The 18,729-nt window shown below is 35.6% G+C and overlaps 2 protein-coding genes across 4 annotated transcripts in view; one reads left to right on the top strand and one right to left on the bottom strand.

Moving 5' to 3' along the window:
- Positions 1–18,729, top strand: part of TBCD (tubulin folding cofactor D) — a 128,273-nt gene that overhangs the window by 23,628 nt on the left and 85,916 nt on the right. For all 3 annotated transcript variants that reach the window (XM_074922186.1, XM_074922184.1, XM_074922185.1), the window contains exons 11-14: positions 466–608; positions 1,417–1,477; positions 1,968–2,042; positions 5,106–5,200. In XM_074922186.1, coding sequence (XP_074778287.1) covers positions 466–608; positions 1,417–1,477; positions 1,968–2,042; positions 5,106–5,200 — 374 coding nt within the window. The remainder of the gene's footprint in view (positions 1–465; positions 609–1,416; positions 1,478–1,967; positions 2,043–5,105; positions 5,201–18,729) is intronic.
- ZNF750 (zinc finger protein 750) lies at positions 9,929–12,579 on the bottom strand. The gene is made up of 2 exons (XM_074922202.1): positions 11,153–12,579; positions 9,929–10,732 (listed from the first exon to the last, which is right to left on the bottom strand). The coding sequence occupies exons 1-2, from the start codon at positions 12,577–12,579 to the stop codon at positions 10,015–10,017; spliced, it is 2,145 nt and encodes a 714-aa protein (XP_074778303.1). The 3' UTR covers positions 9,929–10,014.

The following is an 18,729-nucleotide window of genomic DNA, read 5'->3' as shown; positions in this document are numbered from 1 at the left end:
GTATATCTTTTGTAAGAATGTATCTACACCACGGGCTAAATATCTGAGTACAGCTTGGTCAGAAAGTACTAAGCTAGCTTTAACATTTAAAAAACAATTTTTAATAAGTTGATTGTATTAATTTTTTTTTTTTTTTGGGTTTTGAAGAGGTTTTTAGGGCATGGGAATTTTCCCTCTTTTTATTGTCAGCAGTCAAAGTAGGTTATACTGAAACAGGAGAGGGAGATCATGAAAAGGAACCATTTAAATAGTCTAGCTCTTCTCACCTTGGAAAAGAGACAGCTGGGTCAGGAGGAAGGAGAATGGGATACTTTTCCCTTTCCTTTAAAGAAACCACTAAACAACTGGAGAGCTGTACACTGGGAGGTGTAGTAACTTGGCAAGCAGACTTTATGACAGTATGTACCTATTTCAGGTGGAACTTAAATCAGAAAAATAAAGTAACTGTGTCTGTTTCTTGTTCAGATACCAGCGTGGCTGTCGATCTCTGGCTGCCAATCTGCAAGCTCAGGGTTCAGTTGTGCAAAATCAGGTTATAACAGTTCCTGCTAACGAAGCTGACGATGAAGAGGAATATGACATTCCAGGAGAGATTGAAAATGTTGTAGGTGTGTTAAAACTGGACAGAAATTACTCTAATGCCTGCAAATTAAACATATATCTGAAAACAACCTGCTTAGCGCTAAGAAGGTCATGTGGGTATCTGCTACTGTAAAAAATTGGAAAGACTAAAATTTCAGTGTATGTAACTGATGAAAATATACTATACTTTTGTCAAATGATTTGGATTTCAGCATCTCAAGCAGAAACTCAATACTGTAGCATTTTCTGTGGGGCTGGGGGATGGAGTTATTGAAATACATTTTTCTAACTTTATCTAGTAATATGAAAGATATATCTTGAACATTTCACAGATGGAAGGATGAATTAAAATTCATAATGAAAAACCAAACAAAAAATTTTGTTACATGAAAGTTAAAGAATTATTGTTGAAATTTTAAAGCTGTGGTAGTATCAAAGGAACAGGATTTTTTTAGTAGTATGGAGTCATACAGCAGGTCCTCTGGTAGCTTGCTGGTGGATATGCTATAAATAAATAGGCAAAAATTGCATCAGAAGACTTTTATAACTGAATAATCCAATAAACCACTGCAAAAAGCACCACGGCCTTTATTTTGAATCTTCCACAGTACTTAAAATTTTAAACCAAATTTTCTCTTTTAGAAAACTGTTTTGACATCTTGTTTCTTTGATTTCAAGTCGTAATTGTGTGGCAAATAGAACTCTAGATACCAGGATTTGTAGCTAAACTGAAAGGCAGTTATGTTAAGAGAAAAATGAATTTTGAACATTTTAAGAAATCTTTCTGTTGTTAAGTAAGAATAATCTGTTTTGTTCAAATAAAATTATCTGCAGAGCAATTGTTGGTTGGACTGAAAGACAAAGACACTATTGTCAGATGGTCTGCAGCAAAAGGGTAGGTTTCTTATGGTTATTCTAAATTAATAAACTAAACAACATAAAAATAGAGTCTGATGTAATCCATGATTGATAATTTGTGTGTATTGTCAATATTCACGGTTACTTCAAAAGGCTTTAGCACAGCTCAGGGTATAAATCCATGTTTGTATCTTTTTCTGATACGGAATTGGGCTAGTCTTTAGGAAAATTTCATATGGGTTTGGAAATAATTGTTCTGGATAAGACTTGATTTGAAGGGTGTAAAGTAGCATTTTTTCAAAATGTTTTTTTCCTCTACCACTTAAAAAAATGTATTTCTGTGTTCACTAATGGGTAGCTTTTGCTTCAAAGTTTGAGATTGTTGTTTCAGGGTAATAGGGTAGTGCATTGTCATCCTGATGAAGTCAGTCATCTTACTGTAAATTTCTAGTAACTTTCTTTTTTAGGACTTATTCATCTAATGCAGTACTGTGAATCATGTTTGCTTTTTCTTTTAACTTCTGTAGAATTGGTAGAATATCTGGAAGACTTCCAAAAGAATTAGCAGATGACGTGATTGGGTCTCTGTTGGACTGTTTTAGGTAAAAGTCTTATTTTATGCTATACATGCATCTGAAACATGTCTGCTTATGAAACAGGAGGACAGCAGTTAGGAAGACAAGTCTAAAAATCTGTAAATTTTGTTGCCTTAATTGTTCCAGATTTCAAAATCTTCTAAGGCATGGATGTGCTAAGGGTGTTCAATAAAGAAATTATTCCTAATCCTTTATCTTGACCCCATTCTAAAGTAATGTGGAAAGGCTGAAGTTGAACTTTACAAAAAAAGATACTCATTAACTTTCTGCTTTAAAAATTGCTGGTGTGCTCATGTCTTGGGCATTGGGTGCATCTTCAGAAACACAGTAGAGCTGGAAATTATATTCAAAAGGGTTCTGAGGATCATCAGAGATCAGATGTAATCTCTATGTGAGTAGTGGCTAAAACGTCTAGGAAGAGGGAGGAATAAATGGAGTATAATAAAGATTTATGAAATCATGAATGGCATGGAAATGATTGCCCTCTAGATTTTATGTTATTAGAACCAAACTAAAGTATCAGGTGACAGGTTTGGAGTAAATAAAGGGTGGTCATTATTCATACAGCACGTAGTTAAACTGTAAAAACTTCTTGCTGCAGGATGTGGATGCTAAGAGTATGTGCCTGAACAAAAAACATTTTCTGCAAACTTGTCCGTGATCTGCCAGAGTTTGGAAGTTTTGGAGAGTGTTGCAGTATGCTTGTTCTTATACTATACCTAAGGCACGTACTGTTGGCCATGTCAGAGAGAGGCTTTTGGGCTAGCTGAAACTTTGATTTGGTCACGTATAGCTGCTAAGATGTTCTTTTGCTGCACTTTACTGTTGAGTGACTTGTTTCTACATCCATGTAGAGTATGTAAAGGACTTAAGTTATTAAACAAGTATCATACGTTTTCTTTTAATATCAAATTGCTCATCAGGTCTACAGTGAATACTTGTGCTTTAAGATCTAACAGTGTTTTAGAGTAAGCTAATAACAAAAAGAATGTCTTTATTGACAAAAAAAAATTATTGGTAATGTTTGGTTTGTTGCTCAGGTGTACTCAGTTTAAAAAAATCCTCTCATAGTGGTTGTGAGTACAGATCGAAAATACCAGCTCAGAGGGTAACACATTAAAAAAAAAACCCAAAAGGTTTAAGTCTTAAAAACTTGTAAGGAAAGTATCTACTTAGCCAATACTTCCACTGTGTTACTGTGATTAATTTAAGAGGTGCTGCTGATCTCAATTAACCCTGGAGCTTCAAAGACCTGTACTCACTGTGTTTTCTTTCCTTGTTTTTCAAGTCATAGAGATGAGTAATCTAACTAGTAATTGAGTGACCTGCTTTCTTCAGAAACACCTGGGAACAAACGTAGACAAGGACAAAGGGAATATCTTCTATATTCTTTGCACTAAATATCTAGTGAACAAAATAAAATCAGTTGTTTATCAGAGGTACTTTGTTGTATCTCTTGGGATAAGAAGGAAGGATGCCTTATATGGAGATTGATTAAAAGACAAGAGACAGGGAAGCAATAAGGGATTATTTTTTACAATGTAGTGAGATTATCAGCACAGTCCTGCGGGGGTCTGTATGAGCCCTGTGCTGTTCTACGTACTCATAAAAATCCCGGAAAAAAAGGATGAATTGATGATTTAAAGCTAGCTAATGTAGTGAAAACTAAAGGTGACAGAAAAGAACATGTTATATAAACCTAAGTTAAGTAACAAGCCAGTAAATGACCTACGAACTGTAATGTCTAATGAATGCAAACTAAGGTACTTAGGGAAAAATGCAGCTAGGTGTAAAACACTTATTACTACTCAGGAAAGAGATCTTGAAGTCACTGATAGTTCTGTCAAAATGTCAGTGGAGTGCTCAGCAGCTGTCAGAAAAAAGAAGGGCAAATGGTATGTTAGATGTTATTAGGAAAGGAAGAGATAACAAAACTGAATCACTGAAAAGTGATTTAACTGATGGGGAGTCTTCCAAAGGGAAAGAAAAAATAGAGGGATATAATGGAGATATATAAAATCATAAATATGAAAGAAAGAGGGAAAGTGAGTAATTATTTACTCTTCACTTTTTCTCATAATGCGAGAACTGGGAAGCATCAGGAAGTACGTTTTCACGCAATTATAATTAAACTGTGGAAGTCATTGCCACAGGATGTTATGGAAGCCAAAAGTGTAAAGGGAGTTCAAAAAGGGATTATACAAATTAACGGAAGAGAGTCCCATCAGAGGTTATTAAATATGACATTCTGGCTGCAACCTCTGGCTTGGGAAGTCTCTGTACTGGTGATTGCCAAAGCTGGGAGGAGGCTAATAAAGGACTGATCCTTTATGCTTTGTCTTTGGCTAAGCGTCTGCTATTGGTCCATGTCAGAGACCGGGGGAGACGAAGCTTTGATATGACCTAGTCTATGTTTTATTCTTAGATTCTTACTCCTAACTGAATACAAAATGAACCTTTTGCATGTTTAGTCATGCTGCATGCAACCTTTCCCCTTTTCACCCCTTTATCTGCCAGCATACCATTTTTGATATTTCTTGCTGTGTTCACTGCAGGTTGCTCTGTTCAGTTTTATGTTTAGTTTTATGTTTTTTAAGGGTGGATAAACACCACTGTTCGCTCACTGCATAAGCTCGTATAATGTGTTACTGGAAACTATCACTTGAACCTCCTTTGCTAGTTAAGAACCGTGTTTGGCACAATTCATTAGTTATTTTGGGTATGTTCTGTAAATCTGGATCATTTGTCAGTGTACTGGACAGTTGTTTTCCTTTTCTGGATGAGTTTTGGGTATTTTACCTCTTTATTGAAGTTACATTTATATTGATAAATGGATTTTTTCCCTTATTTGATCATGTTTATAGCAGTATGTACGTTGCACAAAATGGAAAAGAAAACATGTTCAACTTGTCATTTTTATATTTTAGAAGTCTAACTGAATTAATAACACAATAAACACACGCTGGTTTGGATTATGTGTCTTTTAAAATGTTAGGAATTCACCGTGAAAAATGAAATCTGAAAAGGGAGGCCCAGTCTTAACAAAACTTGTTTTTGTTCTAAAATTAGTTTCCAGGAAACAGACAATGCATGGCATGGTGGATGTCTGGCTCTGGCTGAATTAGGCAGAAGAGGATTGTTACTCCCTTCCCGAATTTCAGATGGTGAGTTGTAGCTGCTGAATGTTAGTAAGTTCATAAATTAACAATTTATAGTATTAGAGATTGAATGTGTGGCAACGGACTGGAATTTGCTGATGTGAGTGTGCTGAATAATGATGGTAGTATTGAATTCTAGAGTAAAAAATATGCCTATGGCAATATTTAAGGTACTTCTGTCAAAAGCACTGTCTTGGGTGTGCCTTTTTTATACTTAATAAATTTTTCTTTCCAAAATGAAATTAGTTTCTTGGGGTTTTCTTCTTTCTTCCTCCCTCCCATGTTTCTTTGTACAGTTGTATAAAAATTCTGTGTCTCCATATTGTGTCAGTGTCATTATTTAAATAGAATATATTAAATAATTGATGACTAACTTGCACTTTAAAGCTAATAGCTTATAGTGTTTGTTTCTGATTAAATTTCAGAGGCCAATTTTGCATAATTAATACATGAATTGTTTAAATTTTTAATGGGTTTTTGAAATGTCAGGGCAGAAAGAAAAATAACAGGGCAGAGGAATTGTTTCTTTGTGTGTTCTGTATGTATCAACGTACACAGAAATAACAATGTGAAAGTAGTAGTTCTTTGTTTTATGATTTTGGTCAATTTTTTTATAGAGTTGAAATGACAAAAGCATAATGTAGGAGTACACATGCACTGTTGGGCACTTTTACAGCAGTATCTTGGGCTAGATGGTTCTTTTGACCTCATCTGATAACTCCTGTGCTGAACAGTGAAGTTGAACACTAATTTTCAAAACTGTAGTAAGTTAGATTGCTAAATCTTTTATGAAGATCTGTCGACTTGTTCTAGAAGAAATTGTAAAATACGGTATTTAATACAGTTTATTCTTCTGTCTCCATGAAAAGGGTTCATGTTCAATATAGTATCTGTTTTGCGTGTGAGAATTTTTGTGCAGCTAGCCTTCAGTTGGTTTCCCTTTTCTAATTACTTGTATGATAAAAGATGAAACAGTTGAAACCCCCCCAACTTTAAGAGTGGGAAGTCATCCAAGGGTAAGCTTCTATCTTAGTTCTGACAAAACTGGAACTGTACACATCTGTCAAAGAATCGGGAGACCCTCATGTAATAGATTTTTTTTTTTAATCTAAACTGGAAGTTTCATGCAAGTTTGATATTGTATAGAACTGCAAAAGATGTGAGTGAATCCTAGCTCTGCCAGTGGTATGACATGTGCTGTGAAACCACCTTTCTTCACTTTTTAGGTTGTGTTTTTGTATATGTAGAATGGGGATGATAGTTGTTTTCTTTACACCCTTATTCTGCAGAGGTGCAGTGAAAATACGTTGCTGCCTGTGAAGGTAATTTTAATATACATAGGCTTATATGCAGGTTTTTAATTTCTCAAGATTGTGTACAATGTAGCTTTCTTGGGCTACAGAAGCTAAGGCAGGGGGAAAGGGAAGGAGAGAACATAATCATGGCAGCACGATCTTTCTGGGAAAGGCATAAAGGTCTAAGGAAGCATGATTTTATAGGAATTGAAAGTTTCTTAATAAAACAGTGCTGATAATTCCAACAGTCATTCTATAAGAGGATGGGTAAGAAACCTATGGAGACTATCTTGACTAAACTGCAACTCCTTTGGTTATCTGATACTCAAGAATGTGTTATACAGAGGGCAGAAAGATAGGATGTTGTGGAGGATGAGTAAAAGAGGATAGTCTGAATTTGTAGGGATAGAATTTGAAAATATGACATAAAATGGGATGCCGTTAGTGAATAATATAACTGGTAATGAAAAATCATGTTATATCTTCATCAGAGTCAAACCTTTATTATCACTGGGCAGATCTAGGCTGCAGCGTAGTCATGGCACACTTAACATCGGCCGTTCTCTGGTTTTTTTTCCTTTTGCTTTGATGGACCTTGTTTTCCATTTAAATTATTTTGAAAAAATAATTAAACTAAATACAGTATATTCTAGTTTAATTTGCAAGTATGTCTTACTCAGTTTTGCTTTATGTAAGTTAGCCAATCCATTATTAATGCAGAAATTATAATTATTTAGAGAAAGACAAAGGAATGAATTCTGGAAGTTGGAAGAAAAGTTAACACAGTGATGTTGAGGAATTGTCTTGTACTTTGAAAGACAGGCCTATGTTTGAATTGTCCTTAACAAAATGATGTAAGAAATTAGGACAAGTGCAAAGTAGTATTCCTAGTTAGGAATAAGTATCTACATCATTCAAGATACAGGGAGTCACTTCTAGGCAGTGTTATACAGGAAAGGTCTTAAGAGTTCATGTGGGTCACCAAAGTCAGTCAACAGTTTTATTTCTCTCAGTAGAATAAGATGGTGAAAAAGAAGTGATAAAGAGAGTGTGGTAATCCTTCCATCTCACTTGATACTGAAATTATGACACATAAGGTACTCACCTTAGGACATCGCACTTAAAAGATTATTTAAAGAAAGCTATCAGGAATAATGACAACAGAAAGTAAGACTCACAGGGTAAGACTGATAGAACTAAGGTTATTGGTTGAGAGAAGACAAAGCTGGAAGCTTATTCTCTTCCTCTTAAAAGAAAACCTTTACTTTTTGACAACTATTTTCAGTGACAGCACAAGCCTACAGGTAATGGGTATAATTTGCAGCAAGAGAATACTTAGATAAGCATTAGGACTGATTTTCTTATTCTAGAGGATCTGGAGCCCTACAGTATTTTGTTTATGGAAACTGAGTTAGAAAGATTTCAAGTTAATCAAGGTATGGAAAGCTGTTTGAGTAGTTAACCTTCATGGTTCCCTTCAGCCCAGTTTTTATTTAATTTGAGGAATGAAGTAGACCATCACAGGAACTTGTTTTTGTGGGCAATATTTGTATAGAGATGGTGAGGAATAAATCCCTGAATTGTATGGAAAAACACCAAAGAGTTCTTCGTTGTCTTAAAAAAAAAATCAAATTAACAATAAAAGAGGTACAAGGGATTTTTAAAAACTAGGAATAAGGGAAAGTATGAAACTTTCTGCTTCCAGAGATTAGTGAGGCAAATAGCTTAATGTAGTTTAAAAAACAGCAGTGGCAACACTAGATTAATTTCATATTTGAAAATCACAGACTTTGTACCATACATCCCTAAGCTTGAAGCATATTCCCTTTGTTCAAACTCAGATGGATACTGTCTTTTGACAATCTAGGAAAAACTTTACTCTGTGAAAGATTAAATTAAAGATCAATGTTGTTACTCATTTTTTGTTTCTTGGCTTAGAAACTTAACCCCTGTAATTTACTGTTTAATGGTAAACTTCTTACAGTGCTCTGACTGAGCTGTTAGCTCAAAACACCATAGCGTAAAAAGTTGGGGAAAAAATATTCTGGGAAATCTACATCGCATTGAATGCAACTCTGCTTCCTTACATAAGTTTATACCTTCTAGAAATGTTTAGGCAGATGAGAATGTCTCTTACCTGAATAATGAATCAATGAGAAATGTATACCCATAGTTTTAAGTGAATAATACTTAGTCTGGGTTTGTTTTACTTAGACTGATAGTGCACACTGAAAATTTACATGGGGTATTTATACAGCAGAACAGCCTCATTTTAGTTAAACTTTTGTAAAAGTTTCGGTAAGCTGGGCAGCAGCTTTAAGGCAGAGGGAATTCTGAGATTTTTCATATGAAGCTAAAGTACAGATAAATGAATCTGCATAATGAACTTTCTTCACTGAAAGAAGCTCCTTTTTTAGAGTTGATTGGTATTCCATGCCAAATTTTACATGTAAATTGAAAATTTAGATAGCAACTTCTTTGCTAATTTTTCTTCAAAGTATGTGTTACAGCTAGTGTAGTGAATGTATTTGTGTTCATTAATGACTTTCCATATATTTTAAGTACAGGTCACAGATTTATTTGAAAAATTGCAAGTGTATATACACAGTTATAGAAGCAGAAAATAGGTTTAGATTGTATGTAGAAGCACACTGAAACAAATAATTAATGATACATGTATACTGAAATAAGACCTTCACCAGGAGGGTTTGCCTCAGGTGAAATAAATTATATAAATAACCTTTTAGGCTTGAACTTTGAAGGTTGCCCAGTGTCTGTCTAACCTCAGAGGATTAGGCAGCTATATTATTTAGAACTTCAAATTTTCAGTATTGTTTTCATAGTGGTTCAGTTAAAGGTGAACATAAACTGCATTTGTTAAATTGGTGCAAGCTTACTTTGCTTTAACTTATGTCAGCTAAGAACTAGATTTAAGAAAAGCTTGCTTATACAAGGTTTGTTTAAACTGGCGTGTGCCTCTGAGTAACAAAATTTGGCCTGTTGTTTTACATTATGGCATAATGGCAAAGTGCATTCATACACAAAAGAGTTTTACAGTAAATTCCAAACAGCCAGGTTTAATTGTAAACTTATTTAAACTACTGCACAGTGAATTAAAAAGTTTTTCAGAGAAAAAACACAAAAACCCCCCTACTCAATGAAATTAAGCCTGAAAAAGTCTATGACGGTATGATATTGAACAGTATTGTTTCTAGAGCTTAAACATCTTTTAAGAAAAGTTGTAAAAGTTATTTTACATTAATACAAATGCAAAAACCCTTAAAGATTCATCTAATGTACTTTGGCTTTAGTAATGAATGCAAAAATTCACTCATCAAAATCTGAGCTTATGTAAGGGAAAGTTCAGTTACTTAAAAATATTAATATAAAATTATGAACATTATTTACATGGAAGAGATTGAATGTCTCTTGTCATGGACCAAACCCAAGAGATGGTTTGTAGAAATTTGATGATGTTGCTGGTAATTAGCTTCTATGACCAGAAACTCATTAGAAAGTGAAGTATTAAGATACTCTTGTTCTCTTCCTTAAAGTGAAGACTCTGCTACAGTCATTCGGCCTTACTCTTTTACTGCTTTGCTGTGATTTTGCTGATTCTTTTTGATTTGTCCTTTTTTGTCCTTTTACTTTTTGATTGCACTGAGTATCCTGAGTATCAGAAGAATTAAGAGTGGCTTCTGTACATGAAGCATTACTGTCCTGAGGACTCTGCCCTTCATTGTCCATTCTAACTTTGCTCGGGCTGTATGCAGCTAACTGACAGAGAGCTACAGCTGCTGTTTGTTTCTGTTCATCACAGCTGTCAATTATTCTTAAGTCTTGAGCTTCATTACGGTGAGCTGTGAAAGATTTGTCACAGGCACTGTTAACAGGGTTTTTGGGGTTACTCGCATCTGCTCCGGAGGTTTCATTTTCAGTGTTTGGAGAAGTGGTAGTACCATTATCATGAGACGGATTGTGGAATGACGTTTTCAGGCTTACTGTGTTACAGGAATCTTTTACAGAGAGGTTCAAAGGCATGTCTTGCAATTCCAGAAAGTTCTGACTTTCGGTTTTGGATGTGGTTTTGTATGCATGTTCATGAATAGGTCCTGTGTTTGTGTCAGCCTTTTTCGAAAGATTAAGGGGAACTATTCCTGTGTCTTCCTCTGTGTTGGACAGTGAGCCTTCATTGTTATGGCATTCATTCTGTGTATGTGAATCTTCATCAGTGACGTTAATGCTGAAAAGAAATAAGGAAAAAAAAAAAAGAATTTACAATCAGTTGCTCTTTAAAATTGTGGCTGAGGAAGTGGGCAGGGAGAAGAGAAAAAAATCTGGCTAAAAGTCTGACAATTTTGTTGTTTCTCCTCTATCTCCCCCAAGTCCCTTTCACCATATCCATAGCTGTAATACAGGTAGTTTCCTGAAATACACAAACACATGCATAGTAATGGTATTGCAAATACCCGATAGACTTAAGGACAATGAGTGGTCTACTCACTATAGGAACTCTGAGTTGTGCTGTATTTTGCATAGTTAATATAGAACAAATTATCTTGATGCTGCAAATTTAAATATATTTTAGGGGCATTGCGTGAAGTGTGTCCTTCTATCTTTGTGTCCCTAGTAAACCTGACAGGAATTTACAAAGTTATTTTACCTGGTAGGTGAATCTCCTCTTTCTTGCTGTGTCTGCACACTTTGAAGTAGAGTTGGTTGATCAGTGCTTTTTCTCACAGGTCTGAAAGCTGTGAAGTTTTCTTCTGGTTGCTCATACTTGCCAAACGAGGTGGAAGATGACTTGTTAGAGAGGTCAAATAGGCCTTCGCATGCTTGGCTTGTCTGAGTGAAGTTGGTTGGGCTGGGTCTGCCAGGGGAGCCGGTTGCCGCACTTCCTGCGAGAGGGCTCATTTTCGCATTCTCTCTTTCGTTTTGGTCATCTTTGGAATTACTTTTGGCATGCAATAATGTAATTTCTTTTTCATAATCTGCTTGTTTTTTATGTGAACTTAGAGGGTATTGTTGGGATGGGCTTAAAGAAGCTGGGTACAGCAAGGTAGTTTCTTCCATTAGATGAGAATTTTGATCTCTGTTAATACCAGCTACATGTGAAAATCGGTAAAATGGAGGATCTGTTGGCCTACAAAATCCATATGGTATTGGAGGAGTGGAATGATATTGTTGGAACAATCGATAGTGTTCATATGCAGATGGATTTATGGGTTTTGGAAGTGGCCCAGGGTGGGGAAGAAAGTGTCTTTGATCTTGGGTGCCATAGACAGACAGAGCAGAGTTTTCACACTCTGAATTACCTGGAAGCAAGTAAGGCGTGTAGATAGCCAGCCTGTGCTCATAAAAATGGGGAGAATACTCAGGAATCATTGGTTGCATGTAAGGTGAAATAGAACCAAAGCCTTTTGTGGGAGCAACTTTATGCGGAAACTCTGGGAGGAAAGGAGAACCTGCTTTCCATGGGTGACTTGGTGCATGAAATGCAGACTTAGCGTGGAAAGGTGAGCTTTTGTTAGAGAGTGATATAATTTCAGACACTTCAGTAGTTTCCGGGCCTTTACTATCTCTGTGTTCTCCTACAGGAACGAAAGCTGAGGGCCTTACAATGCTGTCCAAAAGGGGCTGCATGCTGATAGTGCTTTCTGTTGTAGTACTGGCAGGGGTTAATTCCTTCTGAATCGCAGGTTTTTGTCCTTGCATTGCTGTGGTTGTTGCCTGGTTTTGTAATTCAACGTTTTCCTTGGCATCATCTTTTGCAAAAGGATACTGAGGCTTTGAATCGAGATTTGACAGTCCATTTGTGACAGATTTAGAAGAAGTTGGTTTGACTGTAGATTCAAGCTGATTGATCTGTTTGGCCTCCAAGGAACTGGTCTTTGGACACTTGATAACACGATCCTGCTCTGATACTAAAGTAATTGAGTTTTTGCAGAGGCCATACTTCATATGGTTGAAAAGATGGGATTTCTCATTGCAAGTAAAGGGGCACTGAAAGCACTTGTACTTAAATGGCTTTCCTGGTGGTCTTGGGATATAATGAGGCTTCTTTGGTTTACGTTCTTTGAGGAGACTCATTTTTTTTTCTGCTTTAAACAATTAAATGTAATGGTTCTTTATAAAAACTTTCTTGTGGTTAGCTTTCCTCAGTTTTAGCCTCTTGATGTTTCCAGTTTTTCAGGTTTCTAGAATCCTTCTTCCCAGGTGAAGAGAGGAAGCCAACTCCTGCGGTGTCTCAGGGAAGAAGGGGGTGCCGGAAAACAACACTTTTGCAACTGGTAGTGCAGGAACTGTAACATAAAGTTTTTAAAATTAGCTTTAGTGGAACATTAGAACTAAATACAAAGCAATACATTCTTTTAACTCTATTCGCCCTCATATTACATATGGTGTGTTGTGGGTTTTTTTTAAACAAAACAAAAATGCTAGATGCCAGACGAGGTAGACATGCATTAAACTTTGACATCCTTCCACACCTAAACATAGTCACCGAAGTGGCCTAATTTTCAGCAGTGCTAGTCACCTGCCTCTGCTACTGGCTTGAAGGAGTTTTCTTTGAAAACTGAAGGAACATTCGTTAGGAAGATTAAAGTAGAAATCTAGGAGGAGCTGTTGAGAGACAAGTGGAGGTGGGTAGGATGAGAAGAGGCAGGTCCTGGCAGCAACTGGATATGGGGCAAGCCTGTCAGGCCGGTTGGGGAGAGAGAGGAGGGAATTTCCTGCTTTGGTGAAATGAGGGTGGAGTGGATTGGTTGCACTTGGGTAGCTGACTTGGCTCTTTCTGAGACTGACCAACCCCCTCTTTTAACTGGCATGGCATTTCCTAACAGCCTAATCTCAATGGATACCTCAAAAGTGGCCAATCTCTCGAAGGATAAAACCACACCAATTTTCTTCCTCTTCCTAATTCAATTAAGAGAAATGAGTACTGCAATATCTGACTAATAGAATCTTCTGCTTGATAAACACATTTCATGTTCTTCTGCTGCGCAGTACCTTACATATTGCATATAGTTAACACAGACACACAAGTGTATTAATTCAGGTAAAAAAAGTGCCTGACAGTAATTGATTTATGGGGGAATGATCTGTCTTCCTTTCTTCAGAAAAACTAAGGTTGTGGATACTTTATACAACCTAATGATTTGCTCAGTAGATAAGTCAGGAGGGCTTGTATCAGCTTGTTCCATTATGTTCACTGATTCTGAAGGCGTGAGAAACTCTCAGAGTCAAGTTCTCATGATTTTATAGGATGTGTTATGGCAGAGATCTAAAAACTGATGATTTCATCATGAACTATAAGCATCATTATCAAAATGATGACTGTTGCAAAACCACGTACTGTATCTATTGTGTTACCCGAAACTACAGGAATACTAATTGTAACAGTGACTAGGTAGCTTGATATTTATTTTTTTTTAAAAAAAAAAGCTTTTTACATGTAAGTTTGAATTAGTAGTTTTAAAATACTAAGTTTATGAAAAGAGTTGCTGGTAATTACATACCGTGCGATTTTAGTTAGAGATGTTTTGCTTTTCTTAAATCAGAGATTATTTAATAGAAAATGACATGCAACACATTATGAAAACCGAAGGCAAAGCTACAGAATTGCTGCTTGTTTCATCAGGTATAGTAATTCTAGCAAATTGTATTAAATGTTGTTTCTGATGTCATAGAAATATTAATTTTGTTAAAATAGTAATTGTGAAGGCGCCTTGAAAAATGCAAAGCTGCTCTGTAAGTAGAAAAAATAATCAAGCCTTTTCTTAAAATTAACAAATTATTAAATATGCCATAGCCTAATGAAAAAGGAATGTGTAGAGAAGTAGCTTTTTATTTTTGAGGTTTTTGCAAAGCTTTTTTTGTTGTTTGAGTTGGATACTGATACTGTAACAATAAAAAAAAATTGAATTATACAGCAGCATGTTAAAGTCTTGTCATTGGAGTTTGGTTAAAATGGTAGTTCAGTAAAAAAATCATAGAGTATTAAAAAATATTTTAAATAATGATAGCCGGAATTCCTTTGAAATATTAAGAATAATGCTTTTACATTAAAAAATAATAAATAAAATATTGAGGCATAGGAGGGGAGGTACAGATAGGGAACTAGTCTTTTTTTTTCTGCCTTAAGTGAGCTTGTTGCATTTATTTTTGACTAATGGTGTGTAACTAACGTGGACAGCTTGTAATGGACTCGGTCAAGTCAGTTTGTACCTGTTGTTCTTTATATCTTCTTGGAAGTACTTGTACTAATTATTCTTGAAAAAAAATATTGTTGTCAAAACTCCATTGCATTCTTAGTTGAACCATTTATGATAACAGTCCGAATTTGCATTCAGGTGCAGCACTTATAATAAAGAGATGTTAATTAGATTTTCTTGTTCTGCTAGCTTTCCTTTGCTTAATAATGAAAATTCCTGTGTGTCCTGTTCCCCCCCCCTCCCCCCCACCCCGACTTTGTACTTGGTATTTAACTTTGATTCAAGTTATTCCTGTTCAACAGAGTATTAACTATCATTTCTTAATAAGATAAAATGCATTGTTGCAGTTTTAATGTTAGAAATTTAGAGCATTGGAGCTTCTTTGCCATGTGTACAGCAGGAGAGAATTAAATAGCTTTTTTAAAAATTTGTTTTGAAGGTGTGCTCAGCCCGCAGACAGTAGTGCTCCCAGAACCTGCTGCTGTGACATGAGAGGTGTAGAACGAGTAGCTTATTTTAGAGGGTGTTTACCCTTTTGTAAACTTAGGCTAGTGTCAGCCAAATGAATTTTCTGTTTCTCTCTTTTACTATTTAATCCTTTTTTTCTCATGGTTTAAAGATGCCAGTAATAAAATATGTCTAAACTAGACAAGAAGAATAATTTTTCCTCCGATCTCTAAGTTAAACACAGGAGTATCTGGCAGAGGTACATATTTCATAATCAAAAAATTAAAACTATTTGATCTCACACGTACAGCTGGAAAAGACATTAATGGTTTAAAATAGGTGCAACCAATTAAAACTCTGTCTATAACAATAATGTTAGGTACTTACAGTTGTACAATGTATGTTTTGTGCTACCAGAATTTAAATTAAGTATTAGAAAGAATAATCAAAATAAATAGTTTCTTTTTCCTTACATTTGAATGATGTAACTTCTAATATTCTTTAAAGATGCAAAAAAAATTCTCCGGTAACAGAATGATAATTTTCATGTAACTTAGGTTTTTTTTACTGAGAATTTATTTCCTGTATACCTGATTTTAGAAATGCAGATAGTTATATATTATTACAATTTTCGCTTTCTAGTTTGGAAATGTAGTAGTATTTATTTTATTGAAAACAGGTTATTTAGATAATATTGGTTAAACCTGAGGTTGTCTTTGTTTGTTTCTTGTCAATAATATACCTCCTCACGGCTTTCTAACCTGTAGCCCTTTCCACCACGAGACTGATAGCTGCAAGTTTTCTTCCTTCTATTTTTCAAAGTATGTTGTTGCTGCCTTCTTGCCTTTAACAGATTAGCAAGTTCAGAAAACAAGAATATCATTTAACATCGTGTGCATGTGTGTGTAGTATAAATATGTAAACAAAAATGTATGTGGGTATAAGTATACACACACATATGCACATATGTATTCATACACACACATATATATGTACATATATACATGCGCATGTTATTTTTTAGGTTTTTAAGTAGTCTAAATTGTTTAAGATGCCCAGTTGATCAAAGAGGAAATTTCCAAATGTCTTTTATTACAAGCAGGGACGGTAATTATATTTCTTTTTAGGACACTGCTTGAGCAAACTACGTAACAGTTTGTCATGCACACTCCATTATTATTGCAGTATCCTTTTGGTGATGTTGATCTCTCTGACCAGGAGTACTCACTGGGGTGGAACATTTTGAAGGACATGCTATAATTAAAATATTGTGATGTGGCATTATTGCATAACTCAAGGACATGCCATTGTCACCTACCTAGAGTGTTGCAAGAACAAGATTTGTGAGTTTTATTCTAGCTGAGATTTTCCAGTGATTAACTACCACTCCCTTCTAAACTTCCAGTTCCTTTAAACTGAAAGATAAATTTTAACGCAACTATTTGTTAATTAGGGGGCAACATGGGTGAGAGGAGTGGGTTGGTGAGGACTGGCAAGGAAGCGTGTGTTGAAGGTAGGGACCGAAGAGGACTGTGTGCTTGTATGTGACTGCACGCGTGTGTGTGTGTGTGCGTGCGTGTGAGAGGAAGTGCAGAAGCAGATTAAGTTGGTTAGGCAGCGTGAATGAGAAATAAAAATCTTTGAAAATATAAAGTTCACAATTCAATGTCTTAATATACGCTTTAATGGACTAGAGAGAGGATATCTCAAAACAATACAATTTGCTGTGCTAAATTCCCAGAAGCTGGAAAAACTAATAAATCAAAACTGGAATACCTTATTTTCATACAAGCTTTTCAGATTAACCCAACATTACTCTATGAAGAATAGTTGCCGGACTAATCATAGCAATTTTAAGCAATACAGCTTTTTGTCATACTTCAGTGTATTAACTTCTTGTATGAAATAAGGTGCTTAAAACACTTTTCACCAGCAAGAGTTAATTATTGTAAAAACTTGCAAGAGTTAGTTTTTCTCCCAAGCTAAAATATTTCCCTCTTCTGTTGAAACTTTCTACTGAAAGTTAAACTGGTGCAGTAAATGCACCTGCTAGGAGTAACCTAGGCTTTTGAGACAGCTGAAAAACAAACACCTCTGATTTACTTTTTAGATGTTAATATGAACATGCTTTCTTTGAAAAAAAAAATGCTCTAAAGAAATGTACTTACCAGATACATAGATGTCTGAAACCTTCAAGGTGATCACTGTTGGTAAGCTGTAGCTGTCACTGCTGAGGGAGAAGTACCTGTTCTCTGCTTGATCTCTAAGTGAAACTGCAGGAGGTTGTTTCAGGGGGAGGGACTTAAGAAGTGTAGGAGTTGAGCCCTCGGGGTGTAGAGATGCACCTGATATTACTCCAGCCTGAAGCTACAATTCATTTGTTTGCGTCCACTGCTTTCATTCAGCATTACCTCAGCATCTAAGCTATCGAAGAGAGCTCTTGTCGCTTTTGTGCCCTCCAACAACCAAGTTTTGCTCTAAACTGTATTGGCTGTTCTTCTGAGTAGCAATCTGCAATGTGAGGTCAAAAATGGCTTAGGTAATATACTGAGTTTTTAATATATTTAACTTTCCTAGAAGTGACTTGGGAGCAGTCTGAATTGACTGTACACAGGGGGTAGCAAAGCTTAAAAACAGTGATTTTACTCCTTTATTAGAAACTGACATTTTTTATTGAATGCCTTCGTAGCTTTAATATTCTTGCTCTTTTTTTCTTCCCCCTTTCCATTTTTATTTAAATCTTTCTGTCCTTCATGAGTCTCCATTCTGAAGGCGGGACTGAACTAACTTCAAGCTTGCTTGCCTCAGGAACCTGCCAAAGCTTGCCTATAATCAACAGTCAAATGTACAGATCCTGTAAACGGAAAGGAGTCACCTCAGTAAGAAATTGATTATCACGTCGATAGGTTTGCTTAGGAACTGTGAAACGTAATGGTGAAAGGAGAAGTCAACTGATCATCCACTGATTACTGCTAGTACTTGCTCTTAGTTGCATCTTAGAGTATAAATTACAAATTCATTAGTGTATTTACCAGTCATCTAGTGACATTGCTGAGTTGTTTAGTGAAATAATAACCTCTTGCATACTGCTTGTTAAAAGGAAAATCTTTTGATGGTTGTAGCTCTCTCTAAAAACGTTTCTGTTACTGAATGTAAAAAAAGGAGTTTGGCTACTAATTCTAATGTTATTGAGACGTTAAAGTTTCTAATCAGAACTGTAAAATTTAGCTGGATGAACATGATAACCCTCTTGTTTTACCCACTGCTCTATGGATAAGACAGTTGCAGATTATTGAAAATTTTAAATATAGAAGAATGATGAATTTTATTCTTGAGAAAGTATGGTCTTTTGAATGAAAATTATTAAGGAATTGTCACTACAAAACCTGTTTAGGCAGTGGGTAAAAGTTGTTTCAAAATCAGTCTCTAAAGCAGTGTCTTAAAAATAATTTTGAAGGTGTGGCCTTTATCTTGATGGAATGACTTATGGACACCTACTTTCCTATGTAGGTACGCAGATCACCATCCTTCCTCTTGCTCTGCCAGTGTAGTTTTCTGGAAAATTTTTCTGAATTTAAGT

The sequence above is a fragment of the Athene noctua genome, chromosome 18 (genome assembly GCF_965140245.1).
Source record: "Athene noctua chromosome 18, bAthNoc1.hap1.1, whole genome shotgun sequence".
Taxonomy (NCBI): domain Eukaryota; kingdom Metazoa; phylum Chordata; class Aves; order Strigiformes; family Strigidae; genus Athene; species Athene noctua.
Note: the sequence above shows the minus strand (reverse complement) of the source record. Positions and strands in the feature narration are given on the sequence as shown.

Coding starts and splice junctions, on each gene's coding strand:
- ZNF750 (XM_074922202.1), bottom strand. CDS start 12,579: ATGAGTCTCCTCAAAGAACGTAAACCAAAGAAGCCTCATTATATCCCA. Junction 10,733..11,152: donor AGAGGAGATTCACCTACCAG/GTAAAATAACTT, acceptor ATTTCTTTTCAG/CATTAACGTCACTGATGAAG.